The 25,080-nt window shown below is 43.2% G+C and overlaps 1 protein-coding gene across 7 annotated transcripts in view; it reads left to right on the top strand.

Annotated features, from left to right (window-relative positions):
• The window catches only part of MVB12B (multivesicular body subunit 12B), a 245,602-nt gene that overhangs the window by 140,869 nt on the left and 79,653 nt on the right, over positions 1-25,080 (top strand). For all 7 annotated transcript variants that reach the window (XM_068248176.1, XM_068248171.1, XM_068248175.1 and 4 more), the window contains one exon: positions 3,077-3,174. In XM_068248176.1, coding sequence (XP_068104277.1) covers positions 3,077-3,174 — 98 coding nt within the window. The remainder of the gene's footprint in view (positions 1-3,076; positions 3,175-25,080) is intronic.

Genomic DNA, 25,080 nt, shown 5'->3' with positions numbered 1-25,080 from the left:
CTTGGTTCACATAAGAAGGCAAAACAGACATGTTTGTTGGTTTTGCTGGGTTGTAAAAACTGACAATCAATGGATTCTCCGTTATTAATAGAATCCGTTCACACTTGTCAGTAAGCGCATTGCAAACTCCCGACCTACATCATTTTTCCAGATTATGTGTTTTCCATAGGGCAGCATGGTGGTGTAGTGGGTAACCCAGTTAGTAACGCACAGTTAGTGACAGAACTACGTACTGTGAAGTGTGTGAAGTGCTGCGGAAGATGTACGCATTATGTAAATAATAACAACCTGTGGTGGGAAAGCATCTGCTCTGGACCCCAAGCGGACCACACAGACCCTCTGAGCCATCCGCTCCATTTGACCATTCCAGATCCGGTGTAGATGTGAACAGAGCCTTACACTTTGACCTAGGTAGCTATTACAGTTACCTGGAGCTCAACTAACCTGCACAAATCTCCGGCAGTACTCAGTGGTGAATGCCAACTTCTTAGGCTGTTTGTGGGCTCTGCTATGCTTAAAGGACTTCCGGCGCTACGAAAATTATAGAGCTTTTACTCACCTGGGGCATCTTCCATCCTATATCAGCCATCTCATGTTCTCACCGCAGCCCTGTTTCTTCGCATTGTCCCGCTGGCTGCCATGAAGATTGTGACCCTGGCGCAGGTTGGGTCTTCTGTGCCTGCGCGGGCATTCCTTCCCCTCACGTCCACATCATTTGGTGCATACTTCATTTTTTGTTGTTGTTGTAATAAGTTCTTATTAGTTTTGTCAGTAAAAATGTACAAAACATTGAATTTAGCTATTAAAGTAAGACAGAAAACTGTCCCTGGGGGGTACTTACATCAGGCCTCTGGATCCTGATGAGTCTTCCCCCATCCTCTTCAGCCTTGGTGTCCTGTGCTGGCAGCCCCTGAAAATCACAGCAATATTTACAATCTGCGCTCCTGCACAGGTGTACATTACAAGCTTTCCCTCTCCGGCGGAAATGGCGCGCCCAATCGGGTCCGATCAACTGCGCAGGCGATAGTAGAGCGGACCCAGTCTGGCTCGGGCATTTCTGCCTCATCTTAAGGGGAAGCTTATACTGCGCAAGAGCGCAGATTGTAAATATTGTTGCGAGCTGCAGCCCCTACTGCGCCTGTACGTACAGATTTCCGGGGGCTGCCAACGCTGGATCCCCGAGGCTAAAGAGGACAGAGGAAACCTCATTAGGATCCAGAGGCCTCCATCTCCCGAGGCAAGTAACCCCCAGATGCATTTTTGTTTCATTACAGGTTTACTTTAAAGATTGTTACATTGTTTTGTGGTCTTCAATTTTTAACATTGAACAGTCTGTTGTACATGGGAGTAAAAAACATGCTTTGAAAACATACAGTTATCTTCTTTAGTGGAGTAGGCCTATTTTTAACATTGAGTCACAATCAACCAGAAAGCACACTTATCTGGCATCACCCAATACCCATCGGTGATGGATAATCAAGACTGTATAACCAAAAAATTAAAGCTAGTGGAAAATAGTTTTGTTGTCTTGCTTTGTGATGCTTTAAAATGACTGCCAATACTATATTAGATTAGATTTCCATATTGACCTTCCCACATCAGTCTTCCCTGTTTTTTTTTTTTTTTTTTATCAAGAAACTTAGGCAAGTGGCAGGCAAAACTCAAGGTAAAAAATCAAATCAGGCTGTGTGTTGAGATCTGGATGCTCTTTTGTTGGCTGCGACTTGAGATACAGCAACACAGTGACATCTAGAGGTGTTCTAGAGGCATTGCAGCATTTTCTTTATAATTGATGAGCGTAGACGGTCCCTCAGCACATACATTTTTCATACAGTGTGATGGCTGGCTGGAGAACAAGGTGTTAGTAAACAATAGATGAATAACATATCACATCCCTATGTTTATTCACTTGAAAAGAAAGCACTTTCCAGGGGATTCTGCTCTGTCACACTACAAATCACTGGAGGACTCTGCTTTTAAGAACCAAGACTTTATTTAAAAACATGTTTCAAATACTAATAGCACAAAGCGTCCCATAGAAACCCAATCAGAACTCTGATTTCATTAGGCCTACTACCTTAAAGTACAACAGTTAGGACTACCAAAAAAAATTTAAAGTATAATTTCGTTATAGTAAACTCCAAGGTACCAGGGAAAGTGGTTTACTATATCATAAGTTTACTATATTATTATTTAGTATTTATATAGTGCCGAAATCTTACACAGCACTGTAGAGAGTATATTGTGTTGTTACTAACTGTCCTTCAGAGGGGCTCACAATCTAGTCCCTACCATAGTCATATGTCTATGTATTTATTGAAGTCTAGGGCCAATTTTATGTAAAGTGTAGTGTATCGTAGGTTAGTGATTTCAGCTGCCCAGACGTGATCCTTGTCCCCGTGCTGTCCCCCGGTAGCCCTGGGATCAGTGAACGGGAACATGGTTCCCGTTCACCGATCTAAGTTGCCAGCAGAAAAACCGACTGTTTCTAAACTGAGACTGCAGTTTTTCTATGAACAAAAAATTCCCCATCCTCCTTGTGCTTCCAGTAAGCGAGAAGCACAAGGAAAAAAAAACTCAAGGTGGCCATCTTGTGGCCAAATAGTTAAACTACATCTACATAAATTCTTCATGCCATATTATAACATTAAAAATTAACTGTTTTTTTTCCCAACACCCACAAATTACCCAAGTAAAATTTTTAATGAAAAAAAAAATTACAATTAAAAAACAAAAACATAAATAGTTACCTAAGGGTCTGAACTTTTTAAATATGCATGTGAAGGGGGTATACTACGAAATTTTTTTAAATTATAAGCTTGTAAATAGTGATGGACGCAAAACTGAAAAAATGCACCTTTATTTCCAAATAAAATATTGGCACCATACATTGTGATAGGGACAACATTTAAATGGTGTAATAACTGAGACAAACGGGCAAATAAAATACATAGGTTGACAATTTTCAGTTAATGTGGAGTTTCACTTTAACCTCCTGATTTCTGACTTATACTGAACTAGCTCCGCCTTCATGCAGTGTGTCAGTTCTTTTCATGATTGTGTTATCTTCTTCCAGGCACATATCCCTGACTCTCCCTGCAACCTTCAGAGGTAGTAGAAATAACACTCGGCCAGACTTTGAGAATCAGCAGTCCAATTTATATGCAATCTCAGGTGAGTTAACAATTTCATATTCTTTGTTTTTATTTTCCCCTGTAAATTCTTCTGTACACCACACCTGTCATACAGGCCACAGTCTGCGCACACTTGTCCAGATCTCTCCATTTTGGTGTATCAAAATACATTATGACGAACAAGAAGGTTGGGGGTGAGTATATGTATCCAATGGAAAGAAACACAGAGACAACGGGAGCCCAGATGGTGCAGTACGTCACAAAGATTAATGAATAAATTAGATGGTGTTGAAATGATACTCACAAAGGCGGATTGCAGAAGGGCAACCAACCACTGCAGGTGGGTGGAGATGCACAAACCCGACTCCATCCGGGCTACCAGGAGACCTGACGAAGGTCGCTCTCTTGAAAAAACTCTTACAGACCGGCAAACTAGGTAGTGTCAGAGACCACCACTGGTCAGGTGTAGGAGCACCCCACGGATGGGGTGAGACACAGTTGAAAGGGGTAAAGGTGAATAAAATGCATAAAAAGCAACTAAAATGTACATAAAATATATATAAATGAGGTGGCTTGCCTCAATGATAACACACCCACATAGAAATGGATATTTATTAGTGAAAAAGCACAGGCAACGCGTTGCCTGTGCTTTTTTCACTAATAAATATCCATTTCTATGTGGGTGTGTCAACATTGAGGTAAGCCACCTCATTTATATACAGTGGGTTGCAAAAGTATTCGGCCCCCTTGAAGTTTTCCACATTTTGTCATATTACTGCCACAAACATGAATCAATTTTATTGGAATTCCACATGAAAGACCAACACAAAGTGGTGTACACATGAGAAGTGGAATGAAAATCATACATGATTCCAATTTTTTTTTTTTACAAATAAATAACTGCAAAGTGGTGTGTGCATAATTATTCTGCCCCCTTTGAGCTGAGTGCAGTCAGTTGCCTATAGACATTGCCTGATGAGTGCTAATGACTAAATAGAGTGCACCTATGTGTAATCGAATGTCAGTACAAATACAGCTGCTCTGTGAGGGCCTCAGAGGTTGTCTAAGAGAATATTGGGAGCAACAACACCGTGAAGTCCAAAGAACACACAAGAAAGGTCCAAGAAAGGTCAGGGATCAAGTTATTGAGAAATTTAAAGCAGGCTTAGGCTACAAAAAGATTTCCAAAGCCTTGAACATCCCAAGGAGCACTGTTCAAGCGATCATTCAGAAATGAAAGGAGTATGGCACAACTGTAAACCTACCAAGACAAGGCCATCAACCTAAACTCACAGGCCTCATAAAGCCAGGGCAACAATGGAATGGTTTAAAACAAAACATATCTATGTGTTAGAATGGCCCAGTCAAAGTCCAGATCTAAATCCAATCGAGAATCTGTGACAAGATCTGAAAACTGCAGTTCACAAACGCTGTCTATCTAATCATCTAATCTGACTGAGCTGGAGCTGTTTTGCAAAGAAGAATGGGCAAGGATTTCAGTCTCTAGCTGTGCAAAGCTGGTAGAGACATACCCTAAAAGACTGGCAGCTGTAATTGCAGCAAAAGGTGGTTCTACAAAGTATTGACTCAGGGGGCTGAATAATTACGCACACCCCACTTTGCAGTTATTGATTTGTAAACAATGTTTGGAATCATGTATGGTTTTCGTTCCACTTCTCCTGTGTACACTACTTTGTATTGGTCTTTCACGTGGAATTCCAATAAAATTGATGCATGTTTGTGGCAGTAATGTGACAAAATGTGGAAAACTTCAAGGGGGCCGAATACTCTTGCAACCCACTGTATATTTTAGTTGCTTTTAATGCATTGTATTCACCTTGGGTCCTCTTTACCGCGTTCTACATTATGACAAAGTAAAATAACAGTGCTTTAGAAACACGCATGTGGAAATTTGTGAATTGTCTGTCACCTTATTATTGTAATAAAAAATAGTACATAAATAATATGTTGTGCCATCCCAACAGGTGCCCCTCTAGTAGTAGGGCCTAGGCACATGCCTAGCTTGCCTAATTAGAAATCTGGCCCTGTTTGTGCCACTTGTAGAAGGGCCACCTATTATGAGTGGCTTCCCACACATCCCTGCCAAGTCTAGCCACATGCCGCTATCACTGCCAGCACTGCTGCCACCTGTATCTCTAAACTATTGTTCTGGTGTTTGCATTGCAGTCTGTGTGCCACCCATACTGTTCTATGCACCCTTTCCCTCACTGTGCTGCCCACTTCAACTGTCTATGTAAAAAGTTATTGCTTTTGTATACTGAAAGGGAATTGTATAATAACTACATTCTATGGGGTAATATTTTCATTATTTAGGATATTAAAATGAATTATGTGCATAAAATAAGTAGTATAATTTGCTGCTGGGGAAGAGATATTTTATCATTTACTGTGCTGCAATCTGCAGAGACTCGGGTATTGGACACACACAAGTGTATGTGTGGCAATACATTTTATCACATTGTAATGCTTTTTTTGTGCCCAATAACTGTAAGAATACAGACCAGCATTGATAAGTGATTGACGCAGGGCTGTGGCGTCAGTACAAAAATCATCCAAATCCAACTCCTAACTTTAGCAAACTACCGACTCCAGGTACCCAAAATGGCTCCGACTCCTCGACTCCGACTCCTTAGTCTAATACTTACCAGGGCTGTGGTGTTGGTCCAAAAATCATTTGACTCCGACTCCTCAGTTTATGAAACCAATGACTCTGACTTCAGGTAGGACTATTCAGGTTTCCATCCTTTTGACAGATATGACGTGTATTGGTGGAAGAGGTTTGCTTGTAAGCACCTAAGATGTTAATCTAGCCCTGCAATGCATAAACACAATGGCTGCAATTCATTAAGGGCTGTCTGAGAAAAAAAAAAAATAGGTCGGTATAGTACCACATTTGTTTTTTTAGATATCCTCACAATGTAGAACCAGCTGGGGAGTAGGTCTGTGCAGCAAGCTGTGTTCTGCTACAGTGATAGTGGTCTGCATTTATGATCATTCTTCTGTCCTGTGACACCTTCAAGAGTAAAAAGCATTCCTTTAGACGTGCATGCATGCCTCTAGAGTGCCCTCTGCTCCCGCCAGATAGTGCATCAGATCAAATGGAGTAGTGGCTCCTACTGGCTGTCTCCTTGTCTGTCCACTTTGCCAAATGCTGATTTGTTACTGACAATTGGTCTTTAAATTTTACTTGTCTTACCGAATGCTCTATTCTTTGTGAATTGACATTTATTGGGGTATTTACTGCACAAGTCAGTTATTTACCTCATCAGTCAGTAATTTTTTTTTCAGTGTTGTAACCGTGTTAGCAAATTAGCATTTTACAAACGGTTTGGTAAAATCAGCTGTTTTCTGCATTAGCGAATGTGATAATGCTTGGTAAATGCTTAGTAAGTTGAAGCCAGTGACCCTTGTTCAATTAAACTAAATCTATCATTTTGAAAAAAGCAAAAGTCAGACACTTACTTCAGTAGAGAGAAGCTCCTGGATCCTCAGTAGGCTTCCGACGTCTTTCTCAAGACGTAGCTTTGGACCCTCTGGACGCCTACCCTGCTGCACAAAATTGCACCGGCTTGGCAGAAAAAGCCAATTCTGATCAATGCCATGCCAGTGCACAGGCGCGAGGCGCCCTGCCTAGTCTGGCCACGCGTTTCCACGAACACTCGTGGCCACGCTGTTTGAGGGTCCCAGCGCAGGATCAGTGGAGGTGATGGGGGACTATCCAGAGACTTCTTTCTACTGAGGTAAGAATCCATTTGGATCACTTTTTTCCCTTTTAGTTACACTTTTACTTTTTCTCCTCAGTTTTCTAGTATGAGATATTCTTTCCTCTTCTCTATAAAATAATGTTTAACCCATTAGCAGCTTCCAAGGTATTATGTTGTTTGAGATAAGTGCACTGCTTTTGAACTCAGCCGGCAGAACTTGTTGTGCTGTAAATTCTTGGAATGCTTTGATGTCTCTCTGCTAGCAGAAGATATAGAAACTGAAAGCAGAAGACCTCTGTTATTGCCTCACACTGCCCCCTAATGACAAGTGGCCATACATACACATTACAGCAGTGCTAATCAGTAGCAAGGAAATTAACAAATAAGAAATAAAAACAATGTGCTAAAATAAATTGGTCTTGAAAACTTGCAAGCCTCTAAATAAATTGGCTGCTAAAGGGTGGATCGCTTTTCAATTGAAAAAGTAGGGGTAAATGCAGTATTCAAATTATTTTGAATATTATCTTGCTTTCTGGTGGCTTAAGAGGCATTTTATTGATGAGTTGTTAAAGTATCACCTAGGAGAAAACTCTATTGACTAAAATGCTAGCCACTAGTCAGTGTACCCATGCTAGATTCTTGCTAGACGTGGTCGCTATCTTCTGCATTGGTCGAGTTTAATCTGGCGTGAAGGCATATTTATAATACTGAGCCTTATGTGCTGGGGAATCTTTTTAAAATGTTGTTTGGCTGTATAGATGCGTTTACATGTTTTGACGAGAAAAATCTTATGCCTGCTCTAGTCTCCTGTTACGAGATAGTGAGGTGGTCTCTTTAAAGGACTTACGAGGCGAAAATGTCACAAAAAGTTAAATACCTGCATGTAATATCATTGCACGGAGGGCGCCGTCTGCGCCCTCCGTGCCGTTCCGCCGGGTCCCCGCAGCTCAATGTGCCCCCCGGCCGGGCTCTCCTTCCTCCACCAAGATGGCCGCCGGAGCTGGCCGTGGCTGCGCAGTCCGCATATGCGCGAGGCGCTGAGTGTCGTTTGTTTTGCTAGATGCTGTAACTCCTTTTTCTATTGCCTGAGGAAGCGGGCACTGACCCGTGAAACGCGTTGCTTTGCTTTATCTGAAGTTCGTTAATAAATAGACTGAATGTACAGTCGTGTTGTGTCTGCTTGGAGGGGGTAAGTCCACCACTGCCTCCTCTAATTACCAAGTTTTGGCTTTTAAGCTCCTTTAAAACCCCTTTTATCCTTTTGGCGCCTCTGTTCTCTTTTATATAATATTGTATCCACCCTTGGTGGAGGGTTGCGACCCTTTCTACTATCTACAGAGAGCGACTTCTTATTCCTGAGTGGGGTCAGGATAATCTCTCCACCTGCCTTTACAGTGGTTGCCTATTGGTGACCCATGTTTGTGAGTATAACAACTATTACTCTTTGTCATTACCCCCTTTGTCAGTACATACTACACTATTGGGGCTCTTGGTGTTCCTCTGTTTATCTGTAGGCTGTTTAGAGATTCGGAATTCTTCTAGAATGTATTCCCACTGCTTTTCGGTATACAGAGTATACACACGTTCCACAGTGAGGCACCTGCCAGCAGTAAAGATGTTGCCACCTGTGATAAATTTCAGAATGTAAATCGGGGATAAGAAAGGGTGAGGAAAGAATTTACAGTAGGCAAAAATGACAAAATAATGTATAAAGTATTATTGTAAAAATCTAATATTGTGAAAAACGGCTGTGACAATTTTGACAGACCAAGCAACAGTCTAAAACTGGGTGGGTCAAAGACTGCCATGATTCTCTATGGGCCAATTCAAATTGACCCGTTTCATTTGTGTCCATTGTGGAAAAATCTGACTGCACACATTTTTCCAGACTGCAGTGTGTTGCCATTCATTTGTTGTTGCCTCTGTGTTTGGAGTGACAGCCAAGACTGCAGTTGATTTTGTCAGTGACGATAACAAATCCATTAAGAATGTATTTGGTTTGGTCCAGCACAACATGAACCCAACCAAGTCCTCAAGTTATAAAACTGCTCCTCCTACGCACCACATCCTGTGTGCTCCTTTACATAGTTTGATTTGTGAGCCACTAAATCTACTTACACATGGGCCATAATAGTCATCCATAGAGACCAGGACTTGATCTGATTACCTATGTGGAAAGCCTCAAAACATGCACTGTTGGTGGGCCTCGAGGACAAAGTTCGGGAACACAGGCTTGCAGCTTACTGACAAGGTTTACGTTCTGAAATTAAAGTACCTCTGAACTGAGAGGGTTTATACAAGAAGTGCAGCAATAATAACTGCCCTTACTTCCTATTTCAAGTTTACACACACACACACACACACACACACACACACACACACACACACACACACACACACACACACACACACACGTGTGGCCACCATAACTCCCTTCCTTATGCCCCGCCACTAGTCCTTCTCGTAGTAACAAGTGCAGCCACCATTCCCCTAACCCTATAAAAACTATGTGCACAATATCTCCCTCCCCTCCATATCTTTACCATCTCTTTCTAGTACAAGTATTGCCAGAACCTCTATCCCCACCTCCCACCCATAACAAGAGTGTCTAGCAGCACATCTCTGCTCGTCTTTAACTCCCTTAACCCCCCCTTCCCCTAATAAGTGTGCCGGCAAATCTGCCCCCCTTCCCCTACCGGGGGTTTACTAGCACGTCCCTCCTTTTCTATTACAAGTGTGATCACCATATCCCCATAAAAGGTGTGGCCGAAATACCCCTCCCTCCCTTCCCCTCATAATGTAGTGTTTATCATCATCACAAATGTGGCCAAGTCCTCTATCTTATGTGCCTATGACATCGTGAAAAAATTACTGACTTGCAGTTAGTCAGTCTGAATTACCACCTTAAAGCACTCCTGAAGTGAGAAGAATATGAAGGCTGACCTATTCATGTATTTTTAAAGGATATCCAAAGTGAAAATAAACTGATGAGAAAAACTATTGTATCTATCCTCCTTATCCTAAAAATGACCTTTTTTTAGATACAGTTTTATTCTATATTTAAATCTAGTTTTTACTGTTTCATTGAATGACACCTTCATTGACGTATACCAGATCTCAAATCTATGAATTATTGACCCTTTTTATCTCTTTCCTTCTCTCAGAAGCCATTTAGTGATAGGAAAGTGTTGATGGCTGTAATTACTTATCAGTGAGGGTTATGCTATAGTCTGACCCAGTCCGACCTGGTCCCGACCCAGACAGAAACTGTCATTTGCATACCTGATGTTTAACTCTTTCAGGCAGAGAAAGAAAAAAAAAGGAACACAGCATAGTTATTTGTGTGCTTGGCACTGTACATACACGTCTGTCTTATTATGTCCCATGTCACCTTGGTTGTGCTTTAAGCAATACCAGTTGCCTGTCTGTCCTGCTGATCCTCTGCCTCGAATGCTTTTAGCCATAGACCCTGAACAAGCATGCAGATCAAATGCCCTGACTGAAGAGTGACTGGATTAGCTGCATGTTTGTTTAAGGTGTGTGATCCAGACACTACTGCAGCCAAATAGATCAGCAGGACTGCCAGGCAACTGATATTGTTTAAAAGGAAATACATATGGCAGCCTCCATATCCCTCTCACTTCAGGTTCCCTTTAACATTTGTTTTTGGACTGGAGCACCCAGAGGAAGTCAACTGAGATATGTGAGAATTGATTGCAGACTCCATGCAAATATCATCTCTAGCAGATGTCCAACTTAGGACTTTAAAGGCTCATACACACGTCTTACATCATGTACAACCAACCGTACAACATGACCACCTGCAAGACACGTTTTTTACATGACAAGTTTGTACACACACACCAACCAAGGAAAGAACCAATTCACTTAACCTCCTTAGCGGTATGCCCGACACTGCCAGGCATAATGCTCTGTGGCCCCAGGAGTCCCCCCATGCAGCAAAAAATTTGATCCAATGGTTGTAAATCCTCTAACTAGCACTAGGCTAAGCTAGTAAGAGTCTCCGGCACCCTCCGCTCCCCACCGATCCCACTGTTTATACGTTACCCCCCCTGGATCCAGCGATCGCGCAGCCTCCCGGTACAGCTCTGGTCTCTCTATGGGGAGGATCGGGTTTGCGCATGATGTTGGCGATCCTCCCCATAGTGAAGACCGGAGCTGTGCGGGAAGGCTGCGCCGATCGCTGGATCCAGGGAGGGTAATGTATAAACAGGGAAGCGGCGGGGATCGGGGGGTGCCGGAGACTTCTTCTAGCTAGCCTAGTGCTAGCTAGAGGATTTACAGCCATTAGGCACAAATATTATAAAATCCGGCAAAAAATAACAAAACCTCCTGAGCGGCGTAACGCTCAGGAGGTTAAAAGATAACAAAGCTGAGCTAATTAGAAGAAATTGGGGAGCAGGCATGCGCTGCAAGCAGTCCTGATGCCCACCGCTCTGCCTGTTCTTCTCTATCCCCCACCTTTCCTAGTGTAATGCCCCCTGGCAGCCTCGGCTGGGTCAGGCATTAGTGCGCAGGCCCTGGCCTGACTGCGCACGTCCTACATCCTGGCCAGGAGCACACTGCGCAGGCGCATGACGTTATGACTATGTCATGCATAGAGCGCTGTAGGAGGCGTGCACTAGAGCCAGCTCCTGCACACTAATGCCTCACCCAGAAGAGGCTGCTGGGGGGCATTTAGGTAAGAAAAGAGGGGGACAGAGGAGAACGTGGGGAACGGTAGCATCAGGACAGCTTGCAGTACATGCATGCTCCCCGTTTCTCCAAATTAGTTCTGCTCTGGTACCCTTTAAAGAGAATCTGTACTCTAAAGTTCTTACAATAAAAAGCATACCATTCTATTCATTATGTTCTCCTGGGCCCTTCTGTGCTGTTTCTGCCACTCCCTGCGATCCTGGCTTGTAATTGCCAGTTTAAGGCAGTGTTTACAAACAAAAGACATGGCTGCTAACCAGCATGTGATAGGCTGAGAGTAGCTCAGTGTGTGACTCATACAGAGCTTGGAGGGGGCCCAGAGAAGGTGTGTGTATCTTCTATCCAATCACAAGCAGAGCTGCACATTCCAGCCTGAGTGCCTGAGCCCGACAAAGCCGTCAGAGGAAAGAAGATTAGATCATATAACAGAGATAATACAGCCACTGTGCAACTAAGAAAGGCTGCAGTAATCCAGAGCACATTAGAACAGGCATAGGAACTTATAGGATAGAAGAAATAAGCCTGAACATTTTGTTACAGAGTCTCTAAATACTGCATACAAGCGAAATGACCAACTGCACAACACGTCCTCATTCAAAAACAGTAAAGTTGTTTAAACGACTTGCACACACGTGGCCAACCAGCAAGATGGTTGTGCAGGTTCAAGGGAACCTGAAGCGATTAAAATTATTTAAAATGAACACATGACATAGCTGCAAATGAATATTACATACTAACCTCACTGTCTATTCCTCTCAGAAGCTCACCGTTTTCTGCTTACAATGATCCCTTCCAGTTCTGACAATATTTTGTCAGAACTGAAATATACCAGTTGCAGTCAGTTACGTATTAGCAGCTGTCAGTTACAACTGAATGTACAAGGCAATGTCCATGTTTCCCTATGGCTCAAGTGGGTGATATTACAGTTTAACAGTGTGCTGACCAGGAAGCTGTTAGGGGGTAATGGCCATTTTTACAATGGAGGACACAGAATTCCATTGATTACAGTGGACAAATGGGACGCAGGAGAGGAGAAAGAGATTTAGTAGACAACTACACAGGAGGTAAGTATGACCTGTGTGTGGTTATTTTGACTTTTTATTTCCAGTTCACATTCTCTGTAAATCACTGGGTGGATCTGGCAAACCACCTGTTATCAGTTGGTCGTCTTGTTATTTGCTAGACATACACACACCCAACTGTCTTCCAACAGACCAAGTTTCGATGATAGTTTGGCATATTGTTTGGATGTGTGTACAAGCCTTAATTTTGCAAGTGAAGAATGCTCATGACAAAGCCAGCAGACTGTCCTGCTATGACCGAGTTCTCCTATTGGACACTACAACTATATCAGCACTCCATTTAACTTTATATCAGGTCACTTGCTGATTTGGCTGTATTTGTGGCTTGTATGATCTTTTATTGTTCTTAAATCTTGGGAGCTATACGGTTGTTAACCCAGATAGCTTCCATTGTGGAGCGCAGATCTGCTGACTGAGCACAGGGACTTGTGGGAAATAGAAAGGTCACTGACTTTATCTCTAACCACACCAAATTTTATAACGCTGCTTTTTTTTTTATCCGGTCCCCGTTGAAGACAAATTATCTGTCAGGGCAGAGTGTATATTACATATATATACATTGTGTGAAAGGGAAGGGAATTTGTGGGGAACACTGGTTCTATTGTGTTATTTGTAGCCTGTTTGGGAAAGCAAATCCAATCTTTTCTCTGGTGAGAAATGAGCGAGCCTGACTTGCCTTGCAGGGGTAGGAAAGTGAGATTGTGGAGCTGACTAATCAGATAGAGATACTGGATGTGAGCTATGTGTGCTGCTGGGGACTGCAGAATACTTTCTCTGTGTTAATATGTCATGTCTTTAAATACACCCTTGTAAAGGGAACCTGTCATCCATTACTTTGTACTACATTATATTAGTCATGTCTTTGGCTATGCTGCAGTTATTTTTTTTCAAAACTACTACCCATAATTATTTTTCCCGCTCTATTGTAGTTCTTTTTTTCTCTAAAGCCAGCCAATGGTCCTCAGATGGTCCTTTATCTTGTTCTGATTGGTCCATATAAAGTGATTGTGCAATATATGTGTATAGGGCAGGGGTGAGCAAAACTTTTGACTTGGGCGCCAAAAAAGGTTGTTACATTTGACTAGAGCAGTATAAGTAGCTGTTGTTCTCCCACTCCTCCTGATACTGGGAGTCAAATGCAATCCTAGTCTTAAGGTACGTACACACGTGACTATAGTCCCCATATGTTCCCCGATCGTTTCAAATGACGATCGTTTAAAGAAAAAGTTAAAAGCGAACAATCTAGCTTGGCGGATTTTTTCCAACGACGATAGTTTGCAAAAGTAGTACATAGTTGGAAACGGTCGTTCGTACTAGGCGTGACATGCGCATTTCGCTATTTCTCCATGGAACTTTTCATTTTTATGCGCAAGCGCAATAGTTGCTTTACGTGATGTAACGTTCGTTATAACGATCAGATTGTTAGACACTTTTAAAAACTAACTTTACTTAAGTCGTTCTTTCGTCAATTAAAAGTTTGTTTCGTTTGTCGCATGTGTGTACGTAGCTTTGGTTTGGTGTAGGTAATCAGGTGCACCCTCATTACTAGGCAGTGACCCTCTCTATTCACAATTTACATTGCTTAAAAGCACACCTGAAGTGTGAGGGATATGGAGGAAGACATATTGATTTCCTTTTAACCACTTCAGCCTACAGTGTTGTTCACCTTATGCATCCGTGCAACTGTCACCTCCCATTCATTCGCCAATAACTTTATCACTAATTATCACAATTAATTGATCTATATCTTGTTTTTCCGCCACTAATTAGGCTTTTTTTGGGTGGTACATTTTGCTTAGAATTATTTTTTTTTTATCTGTTTTAACAGGAAGATTAAGACAGAAATGGAAAAAAATCATTTTCTCAGATTTTGGCCATTTTCAGTTTGAAATTAGCACATGCTACCATAATTAAAACCCATGTATTTTATTTGCCCATTTGTCCCGGTTATTACACCGTTTAAATTATGTCCCTATCACAATGTATGGCGCCAATATTTTATTTAGAAATAAAGGTGCATTTTTTTCAATTTTCGTCCATCACTATTTGCAGGCTTATAATCTAAAAAAAATATAATAATATACTCTCTTGACATGAATATTTAAAAGTTCAGACCCTTAGGTAACTATTATGTTGTTGTTGTTTTTTTGTTTTTTTATTGTAATTTTTTTTATTTATTTTTTAATTAAAACATGTATTTGGGTAATTTTTGGTGTGGGAGGTAAACAGCTAATTTTAAATGTAATGTTATGTAATTATTTAATAAAAAATGTATGTGGGTGCAGTTTACTATTTGGCCACAAGATGGCCACAGTCAAAAAAGTCCGGGAAGCGTACAATCACGCTTCCAGGAACTAAAAAGGACGGGAAACTTTTTTAAATTTTTTTTGCAGAAAGACCGCGTTCTCTGATAAGAGACCGTCAGTTTTTCTGCGGGGGGACTTAGATCGGTGAATGGGAACTATATTCCCATTCACTGATCGGGGGGCTAACGGCAGGCGGCGGGAGCACACATGATCGCACGCCTCAGGCAGCGGGAGCTGCACAGTCTATTTGGATGGATATATCCGTCTAGATAGACTTAAGTGATTAACTAATTCAAATTGCCTGGCTGTCCTGCTGATGATTTGCCTCTAATACTTTTTAGCCATAGACCCTGAACAAGTGTGCAGATCATCAGGTGTTTCTGACTGGATTAGATGCATGCTGGTTTCAGGTTTGTGATTCAGATACTAGTGCAGCCAAAGAGATCAACAGGATGCTAGGCAGCTGGTATTGTTTAAAAGGAAATAAATATAGCAGCCTCCATGTACGTCTCACTTCAGATTCCGTTGGACTTTTCTAACATATTGGTGCGAAAGAATACCTATTTAGTTTGAAGAGCTGTTTTGGTGGCAAAAGACGGACCTACAAAATATTAGGCAGGTGGTTTAGATACTTTGGCTAATCTTTGTAATTGCAATGTAGATCAGGAAACAAATGAGGGCTTATTTTGGCACGAAGTATATACAATTATCCTTTAGAGCAGGGGTGTCCATACTTTTTAGGCCAAGGGCCACATCAGTGTTCTTAAGGGTGCAAGGGGCCAAATTAACAAAGTTAAACCCAATTTTTGCTGATCGCTGTTAGATACGCTATGCCATTATGTGACATTTTGTTAAATAAAACATTTCCACAGAAAATAACCCATATACTGTGTGCAGTTGGTACAGTGGCGGCTGCTAATCAGTGGCTGTTACTGCTGCTGGCATAGTGGTAGCTGCTAATCAGTAGCTGTTACTGCTGCAGGCACAGTGGCAGCTGCTAAACAGTGGCTGTTACTGCTGCAGGCATAGTGGCAGCTGGTAAACAGTGGCTGTTACTGCTGCTGGCATAGTGGTAGCTGCTAATCAGTAGCTGTTACTGCTGCAGGCACAGTGGCAGCTGCTAAACAGTGGCTGTTACTGCTGCAGGCATAGTGGCAGCTGCTAAACAGTGGCTGTTACTGCTGCAGGCATAGTGGTAGCTGCTAATCAGTGGCTGTTACTGCTGCTGGCATAGTGGCAGCTGCTAATCGGTGGCTGTTGCTGCTACAGTGGTGGCTGATAACCTGCAGGTGAACAAAGAGGGAGGCAGAGTGGCCGTATAAGGTGGCCCCTGCATTAGGCATCACAGCTACGGCCTGGAGGCCACATGGAATTAACAACTGTAGGGATCTTCAGGGGCCACCAGAAAAGACTTGGCGTGCACATTTTGCACGATGGCACAGAGGAAGTACAGGGGACAAAGATAGCACAGTGTTTCAACTTATGGTCAGATTCAAGTTAAGGTCGAACCTACAGTGCCTATCACGTTCATTAACAAGCGACTACAAGTTTACTGTATTATTTCCATAGGTTTCTGACGGAAAGTTTAGGGGTTGAACTCTAAATGATTGCCAGATCAGATGGATCTCCTTGGCTTAAAGAAAACCTGAACTGAAAATTAAAAGTCAAAATAAGCATACACAAGTCATACTTACCTTCCATGTAGTCTACTCCTCAGTGTCTTTTTCCTGTCCCACGTCCTGTTTGTTCACTGTGATCAAGGGAATTTTCTGTCCTCCATTTTGAAAATGACCATTACCCACAACAGCTTTCTGGTCAGCACACAGTTAAACTGTAACATCGCCCACTTGAGACATAGGGAAACATGGACATTACCTGGTACATCAGTTTTCCTCTCAGCTATAACTGACAGCAACTGATATTTTACTGACAGCAACTGATATATTTCAGATCTGACAAAATATTGTCAGAACTGAAAGGGATTATTGTCAGAAGAAAATGGTGAGCTTCTGAGAGGAACTGATGGCAAGGTAACTATGTAATGTTCATTTGAAGTTACCTCATGTGTTTATTTTAAATATTTTTACTCAGTACAGGTTCTCTTTAATACTTTCTGATGCCTTTTATAGTCTGTCTGGTACTACCTGCTGGGTGTCAGATTCGGGTGCCATGCGTATTCCTGTGCTTTTATCCTGCGGTGAGATCGCTTCCTATCAGATGTCTGATGCCGCCAATATGTGTGTCAGCCTAGAATGCGGCACGGGAATAGTTAAGCCGCAGTTGCTAACAGACTGGCACCCACCAGATTGCACAGACAGATTTTTGCTTCCAAAATTGCCTTGCATCTCAACATCCGCCGCCGTGGCTCAACAACAGCAAATGCGCGCTTCCCGCGTCCGCTCGGAAATCCTTAATACACCGCCTGCATCTGCTTTTAATTTACTCCTAATAATTGAAAGATGCGGCAGAGTTTTCCAATTAAAGCCCCGCTCGCCGCTGTTTGTGAACATCCTCCGTATCGCTGATTGCGCGCTGACAGGTGAACTTGCTCATGAATTAAACATGAGCCTCGCTCACAGCGTCCGCACTAAAACCTGTGCCATCGTGCAGAATTTTAAATACAGGATGTCATTTGCATAATATTAATTTCTTTATCAAGTGTTCTCCTGTATTCAAAGTTAAAATCGCTCTGACAAGCTGCGGAAAATGGCTTTTTTTTTCTTCCTTTGCCTTTTTTTTTTGTTTCGGAGGGATTTATTGCTTGTATAATTTCAGATCCTTAATAATATAAAATGAATGACTCTCACATTTCTATAGAACGCTTCTTAATTGTTCCAGATGGTACTTGCTGATTATGCTAAATTATTACTGTTTTTTTTTTTTTTTATTCCACCGAAGATATTTTGGACCAAATTAATTTTTTTCTATAGATTTCTTATCGTGCCGTTTGTGTCGACGTTGAATTTAATCTGCTCTTACATTTGTCGGAACTCCGCTTTACTTGTTCTTTTTTCCCGCCTTGACAAAGAAGGATTAAACCCATTTTTCGCCTCTTTGTGAGACGGCACAAAGAGCAGCACCGTTCCAGGAATTCACATCATTTTTGCCGGCGTGAAAGTTGAATTCTGGTTAATTTACTGCCTGAAAGAATTGAGAGGCAGAGCAGAGAAGAGCCCTTTATGTTGTATCGAGTAGCTGTATATATATTTTGGAGAGAGCTCGGCCTTGTAACACTTCACCTGTGAAAAGACTCTTTTACCCAGGAAGCAACGGCAAGCATTGCAAACCCCCCCCCCCAGCCCCTCCCAATGCTGGTAACCACTGTGCAGTGTGGGCCCATTCCATTGTTCATGATTATTTTTGGATGAATATTTTGCATTAGCATGGGCAGCACATTGGCATAGTGGTTAGCACGCACTCCTTGCAGTACTAAGTCCTTGGTTCAAATCCCAGCCATGGCACTGTCTGCAGTGAGATGTCTGCGTGGGTTTCCTCTGGGCACTCCGGTTTTCTCCCAAATCTCAAAAACATACAGTTGTTAACCTTCCTGGCGGTAACCCTGAGTTAGACTGGGAGTAGGAAAAAAAGCCAGGAGCGGTAATCCCGAGCCTGACTCGGGGTGGCTGCCGGGAGGTCTATGCAGAGCCTTAAGCTCAATGGGTGTTTCAGCTCGCCTCCCCTCGGATCCAGACGCCGGCAGCCATTCTCCTTCTGGTCCTCGGAGGCTCTGGACCCCTCTGGTGAGTTTGCCTTTGTCATCATGTAGACGGAGGACGGAGGGAGAATTGCAGCACTGGATCCAAATGAGGTAAGTGCAGGGCTGCCCAGAGTTCTCTCTGCAGTATGATTTTTCCCCTAGTTTTAGGATCCCAAAAAACTTGCAAAAAATTGCACCAATTTTAGACTCTAAAATCCAGAAATACTGTATTTTTTGGACTATAAGACTCACTTTTTCTCCCCCAAAAGTGTGGGAAAAAAATTCACTGTGTCTTATAGTTCAAATGCAGGTAGTTCCTGACTTGTGAATGCCTGCCAATATTAACCTCCAACCCGCTGCAATGTCGGGAGCTTCCTTTACTGTGCCCATGCAGAGAGGAGGACACGGGGGGTGGGGGGGGGGGGGGGTACAAAGGGGCATAGAGGAGGACACAAAGGGGCATAGAGGAGGATACAAGGAGGACAGAGGTGGACACAGGGAGACACAAGAGGTACTAGGGGGGATGAGGTACAAGGGTCATAATCCACAAGATGCCCCTTCACTATGGATGCACCAGGTTTAGTATATATTTTTCCCCCTGGCTTTTGCCCTCTAAACCTAGGTGCGTCGTATGGTCAGGAGCGTCTTATAGCCCGAAAAATACGGTAATCAATACCGCCAGGGAAGTTCATTGGCTTCCCCCTAAAATTGGCCTTAAACTACAATGCATACACTACACTTTACATAAAATTGGCCCTAGACTTTAATGCATACAGTACATAGACATATGACTAGGCAGGGATTAGAATGTGAGCCCCTCTGAAGGACAGTTAAGTGACAATATACTCTGTATAGGCAAAAGTATGAGATTTGGAAAGATCCCCTTTAGAGGTGCAATGCGGCAGTCCCAATATAGGCAGCTCTATAGTCCACTATGTAGATAAAAGACAAAAAAGTGAGAGCGCACTATGAAAGATATGTCAATCTGTATATTGTGCTGTCCAGGACAGGTCTCACCTGATTCAATTGTGGCTGTTTGCAGAAACCAGCCAGAGAGAACCTGTGTCCCTTTCAGGCCAGCCAGGGACCAAGCTCTCACAGAGGTGGCCAGATGTAGAGTTCCCCAGGGAAAGCAGCACAGAAACCTTCGTTGGATGACGTTGGTCCAGGTATGTATAGGGGACGCCGACTCAACCCAAGTGTGGCAGTAATGGGGAGTGACGTCCTTCTAGCTATAGCTATTAGCAGCTGTAGGCAGGGTAATGGACATCATGCGGTTACTAGGCAGTGCCGCAGCGACTGAAATATTCAAACAGCGGGAAATGCTAGGTGGCTTAGAAAGATTTATTGGGCATGCAAGATAAAGGGGGGTATAGACAACGCGTTTCAAGGAGGATCAGCCTGTTTCCTCGGAGGCTGGTCCTCAGATCTTTTAATTGTATGGTGTGTGGCCACCTTTAGAGCTTGTTCCTCATTTTGCTGGTGTAATTACTGGTGCAATCAACTGACTGCCGGCAAATGTAAACACTTCCACACCAGTCTGGTTAGGAACTCTGTGGAATAACTGTGTTTTCCATACTTACCTGTAATGTTAAACTTTCATCCCTGCAAATTACAGGGCAGGATTGAATGGAATCCCTTTTTCTCAGCAGTTGTGGTGTTTCACTTTAAACCTGGTAATGCAGTCATGGGTGGGGGTCTGCTGAAAGAGGTCCCCATGCTAGCTATTAACACTGAATCCTCCCTGCATGAGCAACACAGATAAAATGATAAATGACGTCGACTAAAATTTCAAAGCCGCAATGTTTTTTTCCTTGCTGTGCAGGTCTAGATATAGTATGTCAACAGTAATGAGCCATTTCTCCCAGACGGTCTGCATACATTTTATTGTCTCTGGAGCTGTCAGTCAATCATCTGAATTCATTAGTCTAAAAACAACCTACAGACATAAAATAGGAGTCAGACATATAAAGCACAAGCCAGCTGCCATGCCTGTGCGTAAGCAATCATTACTGTATAGACGTGCTTGTTTGGCAATCAGACATTTCCTCTTCTATGTTCTAGGGGAGTGAGTAGGAATACAGAGGGGCCTCCATGGTGGCAGAATACAATAGCAGATAGCTAAGAAAAACCTACTGAGCTGTGTTTTTGCACCTACGAGTATTCTACCGTGTTTCCCCAAAAATAAGCCAGGGTCTTATATTAATTTTTGCTCCAAAAGATTTGCTAGAGCTTATTTTCAGGGGATGTCTTATATTTCTATGAACAAACAAGTTTCTGTGCTGTGTTCTACTTCTCCACTGTGCTGCCTCTTCTTCTGCTGGATCCACCTCTTGTGTGCCCGTGTCCCCTTTTATCTTCAGTGTCCTCCTATGTCCTCCGCTGTCCCCATGTCCTCCAGTTGTCCCCCTGCATCCCCTTCTTTCCTCCGGCTCCATGCCGCTGTGTCCCCGATCTTCAGCCTATGGGGAAGAAGTACGGCAACTTGTGTTTCTACCGAAGCCGATGGTCTTGCAGGCGGGACCATGGCTCTGTTATTGGGCCAATCACTCCACTTGCTGAGTAGCAGTGAGTGCAGTGATTATCCCAATGACGGAGCCATGGTCCCGCCTGCAAGACCATCGGCTCCAGTAAGAACACAAGTTGCCATGCTTTTTCCCCTTACTGCCGCTAGGACTTACTTTCAGGGTAGGGCTTATATTTCAAGCATTCTTGCAAGGGCTTACTTTTAGGGATGTCTTAATTTCAGGGAAACACGGTATATATTGCCAGATCCAGTGGTGCTTGGCTTGATTGTGCAGTACTACAATGTCCCGTAGGTAGCAAAATTCAAAAGCACATCAAGGGAAATATTAAAGGCTTGTCCAGGCAAAGATAATTCCCCTCCCCACTGCAGAAGCATTATAGGTTTAAGCGTAAACAATTTTTGAAAGCATCTTTTATCTTGAGGACCACCATTGCTCCCTGTAGTCCTCCGTGACCGGCAGGCTCACTTTGGCAGATTGTGGAAAGTCTGCCATCCAAAGTCTTAAAGTGCCGTACACCTGCACAGATCCAGCGTTAGAACAACTATTTAGGGATCAAGTGCTGCACAGACATGCTGTTCAGCTATAGCTGAATGTATTATCTATGGTTGACATTTTGCGGTCCACCATGGACAGCTGTACACATGCTTGAATCTCAGGCAAGGTGCCACTGTAGGACAGTCTCAGCCATGTTTTTTTCTACAAGTCTGAAATCCCTTTCACCCAGCTGTTATGCCTTCTCTCATGAACGCCAACCCCCCCAACTTCTTTACCAGGGAGAGAATTGCCGTTTAGCCTAGTCGTGCTTGGAAAGAAGGACTATATGAAGCACGAGTCACGTGACCACCATTGTTGTTTTTTTCCCTTTTCTTTAACCACTTCTGGACCAGCGCTGTTGAAATCTAAGTCCTGTTTGTGGCTGCGCAGCTCTCACAGGACTTAGATTTCAACCATTGCTGCCGCACTCCCATCGTCGCAACTCACTCACACTGCTCTCTATATGACGGCTGTGCTCTGTGAGCCGATCAAGCACTGATTTCATGGGTTTCTGACCCTGTCATCACTGTGAGCCAATCCCATTGGCTTACATTGTTGGACAGTGTCAGGAGCCATTGAAGCGGCTGTTGACCTACTCACACAGCTCTGCTGTCATAGGGATGGCAGAGAAAGGAACCTGTGACAATGGAGGAGCAGTGTGACCGGCTGGAACGACAGGTCTGTGTGGCGAACCGTCGGTAAATGCCATTTTGTGGTACCAGCAGTCTCTAGGCCTTAGGGGTATGGAAGTAGGTAAAATACAGTTATTTCTATGCATTTCTACCTATATTTCTACTATGGGATGAAAGGGAGGGAGCCATTACATTCAAAATTATAGAAAAGAAAATGCTAATTTCTGATGGTATCCTTAGGGTCGGAGCCCACAAGAAGTAGCAATTGAGCCAAAATGTCCATAGCAAATAGAAACCGTAGTACAAAATAATTTCCCCAATGAGGAAAGTTCACATTATTGCCAACATTTTTTTACATGTAGAAGAATAAGAGTAACAACAACAGTGGTTGGCACAGGGAGCATCAGATGAATAACAGGTATAGATCCATATAATGTCAATGAAAACAGAAAGTTCTGGGTAAATCTCATAGACTAGGATAGAGTAATCGGTGGTCGTAGGCCTGTTGAGTCGAAGTAAGAAGGCCATGGTTGCCACGTTTTCAGATATGTGACCATGATATTGTTCCCTGTTGCTGTTCTGCAATCATATCCATGATAATGGTAGTGGTTTGATCCAGGGATAAGGTGGGCTATCTTTAAAGGGTACCTGAGATGAAGATAATAGTTATATTTATAATTACCTTTGGCTTCCTCCAGCCCCATGAGGTGCATGGGTTCCCTTGCCGTCCTCTCTGGCCGCTCTGGTGTCTTCTAATCAGCCCAGGTAATCTGGCCAGTCGTGTGCTTCTACGCATGTGTGGTACGGCCGCACACGTGCCTTCCTGCCCGAGAGCATTTTGCGCATGTGTAGTACTACTCCCAAGCCATGCATGTGCAGAAGAGAGCAGCCGGCCACATTACCGGGGCTGATTAGAAAACAGCGGAGCAACTGGAGAGAACGGCAAGGGAGCCCACACACTTCATGGGGCTGGAGGAAGCCCAATGTAAATATAAATATCACCTTTATCTTCATCTCCAGTTCTCCTGGTTTTACATTGTGATTTTCTTTCTTTTTTTGGTTCTAGATAATAAAATTGAAATTGAAAAAATATTTTACAGTGATTCTATCCATTGTATTGAAGTGCAAGCGGTCCAAAAATGCTGCAGGAACTGCAATTGTGATTTGGGGAAATCGTAATCGCTCCTGTGGAATTGCCTCCGTTGACTTTCATTAGCCTCACATTTTCACAATCCCTGGCGATTTCAAAGCGTGGCTGAAACAGCTTCTGTGTGTGGCAGCCCTTATTCTGCACCTGCTGTAGTAACATGTCACTGCGTGACATTTCACACGTGAATGTGATCATACGCACATATGGATAGGACATCACCTTTCCTGTACCGTCAGACCGTACAGCCGCCGGCAGACAATGCAGATAAACAATAAAGCCAGGAATAGGTTAACTAAGCTGTGCATTTAATTTCCAGGGTCTAATTAGTGTGGAGGCGCTGTGTATGTCACACTCATTAAGTGGAGTTTAGCGAGATTTATGGTACCTTAAGCTACAACAGATATTTTAATAGGGCAATTGCTTTGATAATATTCAGTATTAATGTAATGGTTATAGGAACATTTAGCGATGGCTTTGCATTCAAGTTGCACAAATATCAAGTAGATTTATAATGTCTGGTGCAGGACAAGCCAAGATCCTTTAGATAGAAATGTAGGAGAGCGGCTGCTGGGCTGATGTCCCTATTTGAGGAGCCCAGCCATTCTCCATAGTGGACAATTATCACATAGTTAAGGTGCCCATACATCAGGCGATGTATGGGCTGATCGACCAAGAGACAGATCTCTATCTGATCTAATCTGATCGGAGAGAGGTCTGCCCATACACCAGCAGACCAATTCCCGAGAGATTTCAGCATGAGATCTGGGAATCAGCCTTGTGATGCCGTTGCTGTCTCCCTAATGAGGATGTTCCCCGTGCATTTAATACTTTACCTGTCCGCTGTCTCCCACAGTGGTCCTTGTTCATCTTCCACTTAGCAGATAAGCTTCCAAGGTTAAGCAAGTGGCGCGTGTGACGTCACACGCGCTGTGTGATTTATGAAAGCCCAGCAGCAATACGGACGATGCATGGCAACCACGGCGGGAGACAGCGTACGGGTAAAGTTTTATATGCACGGGTGGGGTGCACACTCACATCAGTGGAAACAGGGCCAGGGGTTCCATCATGTTCGCGGCTTGTCCCAATATCGCCGCGCACCTGATCGACCATGTCGGCCCGAAATCTTGCGTCATGTCCGATCAATACATTCAGGTCACAATAGGTTGAATTGTCGATTGGGCATACTAGTGGCAGCACCCATTTGCATCTGATGTTATAACTATTATCGAATCGATTGCTCGATCGGCCATCAAGTCGACTGATGTATGGGCACCTTAAAGAAGAACTTCAGCCTAAACAAACATACTGACATTAAGTTACATTAGTTATGTTAATTAAAATAGGTAATATAATCTCTTACCCAACCTGTTTTAAAAGAACAGGCAAATGTTTGATTTCATGAGGGCAGCCATCTTTTTGGTTGAAAGGAAGTGACAGGGAGCATGAGACACAGTTCCAACTGTCCTGTGTGCTGATCACCCCTCCCAGTTGCTAGGCAACGTGAATAACAACATAGGAAATCCCATCATGCTTTGCACACCATCAGGGAAGAAAAAGCCTGGGCAGTTTTCTTTGA

Source organism: Hyperolius riggenbachi, chromosome 8, assembly GCF_040937935.1.
Source record: "Hyperolius riggenbachi isolate aHypRig1 chromosome 8, aHypRig1.pri, whole genome shotgun sequence".
NCBI lineage: Eukaryota > Metazoa > Chordata > Amphibia > Anura > Hyperoliidae > Hyperolius > Hyperolius riggenbachi.
This window is presented reverse-complemented; position numbering and strand designations above follow the sequence as displayed.